The sequence below is a fragment of the Halyomorpha halys genome, unplaced genomic scaffold (genome assembly GCF_000696795.3).
Source record: "Halyomorpha halys isolate HHAL.00 unplaced genomic scaffold, Hhal_1.1 Scaffold1145.1, whole genome shotgun sequence".
Taxonomy (NCBI): domain Eukaryota; kingdom Metazoa; phylum Arthropoda; class Insecta; order Hemiptera; family Pentatomidae; genus Halyomorpha; species Halyomorpha halys.
The window spans coordinates 128,052-136,441 of record NW_027108389.1 but is presented as its reverse complement, the minus strand read 5'-3'; the positions used below and the strand labels follow the sequence as shown (position 1 = coordinate 136,441).

At 33.9% G+C, this 8,390-nt stretch overlaps 1 protein-coding gene across 1 annotated transcript in view; it reads right to left on the bottom strand.

Moving 5' to 3' along the window:
- LOC106688513 (nose resistant to fluoxetine protein 6) overlaps positions 1–8,390 on the bottom strand; it is a gene marked incomplete at both ends in the record, with an annotated part of 60,772 nt that overhangs the window by 5,848 nt on the left and 46,534 nt on the right. The window contains 1 exon segment of the mRNA XM_014433008.3: positions 5,018–5,211. Within this exon segment, the coding sequence (XP_014288494.3) occupies positions 5,018–5,211 (194 nt within the window).

The window sequence follows — 8,390 nt, the reverse complement described above, 5'->3', positions numbered from 1 at the left end:
ACCAGCTAATGTAAAATGTCATTAGAGTGCTACTAATGGGTAGTTTCTCTACACGCCTGTAACACTCCAATTTAACTTAGATCAGATTTACTAAAAGTATGATAATGTACAGTTGTAAATAGCAATAAATAAATATTTAAAAAAAATACTTTTGAGAATTATGAACATTTGATGGTTTAGAAAAAATATTCTGAAGATTGAGACTAATAAATTCATTGGAATGACTTAAGGTGAATGAAGTCAACAACTGATATTGGAAAAGTAATGGGAATTTAATGAGACGGGGCGATGAACTCTCATAAGAGTTCAGGAATAAATCGTATTCTAAAGTAGAATATTATTTCAGTATTACTTATTGTGAATAAACATATAATTTAAATATTATTTCAGAATAAGTATGACGTAATATTAGTCAGCAGCTATTATTTTCAATGATAGCATCTTCGGAGTTACAGGAGAGCGTTTTCGGAAAAACTAGTTTAAGTTTCTTGAAAAGCTTTTGATCGAGCCTGGCATCCAGGTCTGCTCTATAAACTTCGTCAATTCCTACCCCCAACATATTTCCTTATAATTCGCTACTACCTCACTGATAGAACCTTTAAAGTAAATCATAACCTTGCCTACTTATCTATCTTTTCTCATTCCGCCGGTGTTCCTCAAGGTAGTATCTTAGGTCCCATTCTTTATACGGTTTATACAGCTGACATCCCAACCCACCCTAACACAGTACTAACAACGTACACTCATGACACATGTATACTTTCTGTAAACAACGACCCAACTAATGCATCACAAACACTACAGGCACACATAATATCTATTGAAGAATGGTGTAAAAACTAGAGAATCAAAATAAATCCTGCCAAAACCCACCAGATCACCTTTACTCTCCCCCGTAAACTTCTGCCCTCCTGTCTTACAGTATCCTTTCTAAATACACCACTATTGCCTATTGAACAGATTCGATACTTAGGACTCCATCTTGACAAGAGACTTACTTGGAATCCACACACAAGACTGAAACGACAAGAAACTGCTCGTAGATTCCGATTGCTACAACACTTACTTGACAAACGCTCTAAACTTCCCATTCACTACAAAAAATTAGTAAACACCACGATAATCAGACCAATTTGGACATATGGAATTGAGCTCTGGGGCTCCACCAAACCATCAAATTCTTCCCGCATCCAATCGTTACAATCCAAAATCCTCCGTAAAATCCTTGATGCTCCTTATTACGTCACAAATAAACTCATTCAAAAAAACCTTAACATCCCATTCGTTGCAGATTTGACCCAAAACAGATATACGTCTTTCATTCCAAACTCTTTAACCATCCTAACCCATTCATTCTTAATCTTTCATCCTTAACAATCCCTGATAATCTTCCGAGGCGTCTGAAAAGAAAATGGCCACGGGACCTTCTAATTTAAATTAATGTTTGAAGTACCACCAATGGGTGGTTCCTTCCCAAGATTTTCAAGTGTATATGAAACATACAACATATTTACCTATTGTATTATTTTGTACAGTTGTAAATTACATTAAATAAATAATACATTAAATAAATACATTAAAAAAAAAAAGTTTCTTAGATAGAAGAACTAACCGTAAACAAGGACTGGTCAATCAATGTCTCACGATATAGTACAAGAGCCGGGAAGAAAAAAAAGGCAGTTATCTCACCCCATTTTTGATTACTTCAATAAAAACTATGTATAATTACTAGTCAAAATTGATGAGTCTTCCAAGTATAGGTAGGGGGAATAAAAAATGGTGGCTGTTTCAAAACCTTAAAAAAACGTTGATTTTTCATTCGGAGCTCTATATTTTAAAAACTACCAACAACACTAAAAAATCTAAGAGAACATTATTTAAAGAAGAGTAAATTTTCTGAAATATTAGCCCTAAAAGAGCTATTTACGTCCAATAGTTTTCGAGATATAGCTTTTTAAAAAGCCAAATTTCTTAAAAATCTACTGAAAGATTAGTTGCTAGTTAATTTATTTTGAGAAATCTATATCTCAGGAACTATGTGACGAACAGATGTCTATTAGCACTCAAATTAAAGCTAGTTTAATGGAATATACGGAAGTTTATGACCTTTACTTTCGTTGGAAAGTAGTTTTCTTGATATTTGCTAAAATAAATTGATTTATAGTTGTTCCGATAATAAATTTGATTTGTGAAAAACTTTATTTCAGAAACCATTGTACGTACTGATTTCTACCAGCGCTCAAATTAAAGCTAGTTAAATTTACTACAAAATAGTTTATTATGTTTATCTTTGTAGGAGTAGTAGTTTTTATGATATTTGACAAAATAAACTCACAAAATGTTAACATCTAGTTGTTCGTATAAAATGTGTGATTTTGGAAAAAAAATATATCTCTAGATCCCTAAGACGCAAATATGTTACAGGGATTTAGAGAAACTACCCATAGGTAGAACTCTAAAAATATTTTTACAATCTAAGGTCTCGAGGCCTCTTTCAATCTTTTTTTCAGGCGTCTCGGAGGATTGTCAGGAATGAAGGAAGCAATGTTAGAAAGTAATGGGTTTGAATGGTTAGAGAGTTTATAATGGAAGGATTGATATCTGTTTCGGATTAGATCAGTTACATCAGGAACATTTAGGTCTTTATGGATGATTTTACTTGTGGCAAAGTAAGGAGCATTGAGGATTAAACGAAGGATTTTGGATTGTAAGGATTGGATAAGAGAGAAATTAGAAGGTTTAGTGGAGCCCCAAAGCTCAACGCCGTATGTCCAGATAGGGCTAATAATTGTCATGTAGATCAGTCTTTTGTAATGAATTGGAAGTTTAGACCATTTGTCTAGTAAGTGCTGTAACAGTTGGGAACGACGTGCAGTTTCCTGTCTTTTCAGTCTTGTGTGAGGATGCCAAGTCACTCGTTTGTCAAGATGTAGTCCAAGGTAGTAGATCTGTTCTACAGGCATAAGAGCAACATTATTACTGTATAATGTAGGGCAGTCGGCAGGTTTACGACGAAGCGTAAAGGTGATTTGTTGGGATTTGTTGGGATTTATTTTATCCTCTAATTCCAGCACCATTCTTCGAGGGTTGTGATATGGGATTGAAGAGTTCGAGATGCAATCAAACATGCACACATGTGTCATCACCATAGGTGACGAGGATGGTGTTAGGATTGGTTGGGATGTCAGCTGTACAGACAGTGTAGAGGATTGGACTGAGGCTACCACCTTGAGGAACTCCTGTGAATTGAGAATAGAGGGATAAATAGGATCCATTGTGGTTTACTTGGAGTATCTATCAGTGAGAAAGGAATGGCCAATGAGAAAGTATGTAATATATAGGAATTTACAGAGTTTGTAAACCAGTCCTGGGTGCCAGACACCATCAAAAGCCTCCTATATATCGAAAAAGACTCTTACGTGGTACATTCCGCGCTACTAAGAAGAGGAGACAACGTCCAACACACGATGACAGTGCTGGATAGTGGAGTGGGATGTTCAGAATTCAAACTGGTGAGCTTAAAATGGGTGGTGTCATGCAACTGTGGCTCGAAGCAGTTCATCACAACGCCTCTACACAATGAATGCCAGTATAGTAGGCAAGAGACCACGCAGGAAGCCAGATGAATAGACATAATCAACAAAGATGCATAAGACTGGAAAGCAGTAGCCCAAGACAAGCAGGCGTAGAGTTCCTGATTCGGGCGGCCAATGATCTACAAGGCTCACCCGTTCAAGCCTTAGCTCAGGGAGCTGAGGCTCAGGTTTTTTAAAGCTAGGAAGTGAAGCAGCACCGTTTCTAATTCGGCCTTGGATGTCGGCTTTTATTTTTCTGGTGGTTCCACGAAATGGAATCTTTACCCCACCATGGTGTATTATAATCCCAGCAGATAAACCTTTCCTCCTCAAGTCAGAAATGACCAGAAAGGAGTCATAGAAAAAATAAACTGTCTGTGCATTTCCTGCCCGAATCGGATGCCTCATTTTTTCTTTTTTCTCTTTAAGTTATTCATAAAAATCGTTTAATATTTTGTATTTATCCGTTCTTTATTATTGCTAACAACGATATCACCTTTTTTTAAATAAAGAACATTAAATGTACTATAAAGGGAGTTTTTTTTTTTTTTAATTCGTCTTTTAAGCCCTTTATGACCCTTATTTCAGTGGAGTTAAGATCTAGCTGATACTAAATACTATTCAACTGCACACTATTGAGTAGTTTTTTATTTAAAAAACTAAATGATGAATATGACCCAGATTTTAAACTGTCGTGAAGATTACAAATATGACATAATCTAATCCGTTTATCTTTAATTTATCCATTAATCCATAATAGCATTTGTTAGTATGGTTGTAAAAATAAAAAAAATATAAGTGTTCGTTTAAATGAAGTAACTTTAATGGAATAGAGTTGTCTGACTGTTTTAATATTATACAATTATAATAAACTGTACTAACTGTATACTATATCAACTTACTATAGTAATTGCTTACTGTATAATTAATTCTTAACTGTATGCAATACTAACTTACTACATTAACTGCGTACTGTACAATTAATTTCTAACTGTATACTGTACTAAATTACAATACTTACTATATTTAGGATTTTCTTTTTAGGCAGTTTGATTATATTATTTTATTTTAATTGTTGAAGTGAAAAAAACAGTAAAAACAATAACCAGTTATCAATATTTGAAATAATAAATGCAAAGTACTAAAAATTTCTATATGTGCCTAATGAGGAAAAACCCAGGATCGCCTGTTCTCTATCGATCGCAAGTATTTGTTTTATTACTTTGTTATATTTAGTTGTACTATTGAATCTTGGCAGGAAAAAAGTTATCGTTATTAAAATCTCAAGAACACTAAATATGTATATTCATAGCAACTGTATGTTTGTGTTTATAGTGAGACAAATGTATTTATAATACAAGCACAGTTTATACAATGTACTTGATTAATTGATAAATTCGTTCAATATAAAATATTACTTTAAAATAGTAATGTTTGCTTACTCAGTAGTCATGGGTATAGGTGTCTTGATCTCCTCGAAATAAGATACCAGCATTGGGGTTACGATTGAGGCTACTGTCAAAACGATTACTTCGATTATTCCGTAGATTGGCCACCTCCACAAAGGATAGATGACGAACGGTGACAACCAAAACATCTGCATATCTGCAGCAAGGTACCAAGACTGCATCATACACTAAAAATAAACGTATGTATATTTTCAAGAGAAGAACGGTTAATTTAATCGGCAAATAACATGTACAAACATTTCTGTCAATGAAAAAATCTTACAACTCAACTCTCACTGTTTGAAATAATAAAAGTATTCTCTAATTTTAGCTATCTTTAGATATTTTATAATTCTATATTACAGAGATAAAATATAATAATAATAATAATAATAATAATAATAATAATAATACTTTATTTATTTTGGAACGAGTCCCTTTAGAATAATACAGAAAAATCGACAGTTGAGGGCTGAGGAGCCTCAGAGTTACTTAAATAAAAATATAAAGAGATATAAATAGTCATTTTAAAAAATGATTATAAGTTGCTTTCTCACTTCATCAGTTGAACAATAAAAAAAATGAATAAATAAAAAAACGATGTAAAAATAATTAAGAATGATATAATATTTTATATACATGTTTACAATCATAGTGATATACAATTTTATGGAGTCTGGAGGGACAAGAAATGATTGAACAGACGGGATTTAAAGGTAGGAAGGATATTGGAGCGACAGGTGTTGGAAGGGATGGAGTTCCATAAGGATAAGGATCGGATAATGAATGATGTACCGAAGGCACCGGCTCACCGGTGGGCCCTTTTGTATTCTGAAGACCGGGAACGGGTATTGCGGGAGCGAATAGGGGATTTGAATTGAAGGAGCTCGGAGATGTATGAAGGACGGCGGTAACGGATGACTTGGAAGATGAAGGATGCCAGGAAATACTTACGACGGTAGGGAGGATAAAGCCACTTCAACTCTGCATAAAAACGGGAAACAGAGGCGTCCCTCGGGATCCCGAAGATGAATCGTACACAGCAATTTATCAAACGTTTTAATTTCGCCCAGAGACACCCTCATATACCGTACAGCAATAGTCAAAGTGGGGAAATATTAAATAAGTGACTAGGAACAAGTTTCAAATGGAAATAGATGGCGGAGGTAATTTAAGCGTTTTAAAGTGGAAAAGGTTCGGCAGGAGATATTGGATACATGCTGTTTCCAGGAAAGCGTTTGATCAAAGGTTATTCCTAGGTTTTTGATGGTGGGGAAAATTTGATAGGACTATCATGTAGGAACAGAGTTGGAATATTAGGAACAGTTTTAAGGTGGTGATTGGAGCCTATTAAGATTATACTATGTTACATTTCTATAACTTCACAGTTTGAACTGATATTCCTCTCTAAATAATAGTATTGTCATTGTTTGTTATTTGTAAGATTCATTATCTAAATATAGGCAGGTTTCAAATCCAAAAATCTCAATAGTAAAAAGTCATAATTTGGAGTTACGAAAATCCATACCTACTTGGCATAGTACCTTAACTTTCCTTGTAGTGGTCACGCAGGATTAGGTTTAATTATAGAACAAAAAAAAATTATGAAAATAATTTTAAAAGAAGGAGTGAAGGATGGATATATTAGAGTGAGGTATTGAAAATATCCTTTCTGGGAGGTGAAGGAAAATATTTTTTGAAGAAAAATTTATCTTTCAAAACTTGGAACAGTTTTTCATTTGCGCGAAAATTAAGTTATTCACTCTTGAGTGAGATTTTCAAGATTTTTTTTAAAAATTATTGTACTTCGTTTAAACATAAAAAAACACTATGGAAGTAGTAAAAACCTTTAACATTTGCCAATTAAAAATTAGAGACTAGCAAGAGAATTACTTTAAAACTTTTCTGTACTTTTGAAGTTAGGGAATGAGATGGTAATACTAACAAAATGGTAATAATAACAACAAAAAATGAAGCAAAATCTCCTTGCAATCTATCTATCTATCTATCAGTAGGCGCTACAACCCTCCTTTATGAGCTTCTGTCATCCGCCATCTAGTGTCGGTAGTAGTATCGTGCGTCTTGTACCACGACATCCATCCACTGGAGCTTGAGCCGTCCGACTCTTCTTGGGCAATGGATTTCTTCTTTCATGACTCTTGCAGGCATTTCACCAGGACTCATCCGGACAACATGTCCTGCCCACCCAAGGCGTCCCAGCCTAACAAAGGTTATAATATCTATATCCTGGAGCAGCTCATAGAGTTCTTTATTTCTTCTTCTTCTACAACCTTCCTCATCCCTTACTGGCTCATAGATTCTTCGAAGGATCTTCATCTGGAAGACCAACAGATTATTTCTATCCTGTGTGGGTAGGGTCCATATCTGGTAGGCGTATGTTAGGACAGGTCCAATTAGAATTTTATATAAATAATTCCTTGCAAAAACTGACTAAAACAATTAGTTAATTGGAACAAACAAATCATTGTAGATCGACCACGTGTTTTAAAACGCTTTACCTAGGGGGCTTTACATGGTGAGGGAGTGAAAATCGATATTTTTTATTTACTACTTATAAATCTATTTTGGAGGTAAAATATAGCTTATACGGTAGAACTTAAGGAGTGGAATAGTTCTACACACGCTAGAGTTTGAAAATGGATCTGAATTATGATTTACATATTTTCAGATTTTATTGGATTTATCCGGAGAAAGTGTAACTATCACAAGTCTTCTTACAACTCTCCATTAATTTGACTTCTGTGTTTGGAAAAACTAAATTTACGTAAAATACAATTGAAAGTTTTCTCTTTTAGGAAAAATTCAACATTTCAATTAATTTGTTGAACAGGTTTAGATTTTATATCTAAACCTTCCTTTGATGGAGTCAATAGTGGATTATATCAAAAAACGGTTCATGAAGTTCCACTCCCAGTTGCCGACAGTTAATGGAGCAGTGACCTATAACCTGGGAAACCCAACCTCAACCCGAAGACTGAAGCCCAGACTGCTGGAGGACATTCTGTTATAAATTCTAATAAGTATAAAATTAATTCATAGTCTACCTCTATTTTACTTATTATTATTACTCATTTTATTTATTCATTATTTTTTTTTCTCTTTTCTTCTCTCGTCCCTTTTTCAAATTAACTTGTTTCTTTTTAATATTAGAGGGAAATTGTTTGTTTTATCTAAGTGTAACAATATCATTATTTTTTGTTCTTAAATTTACTTTCCTATTTTATTAAGAATCATTATTCTTATCTATTTGTTTTGTTATTTCTTTTCTTTTAATAAGAACATTGTATATATTTAGGGGTGTATTTTGTACGAGACTATACCTCCTCCCATAATCAACTGTTAAAAA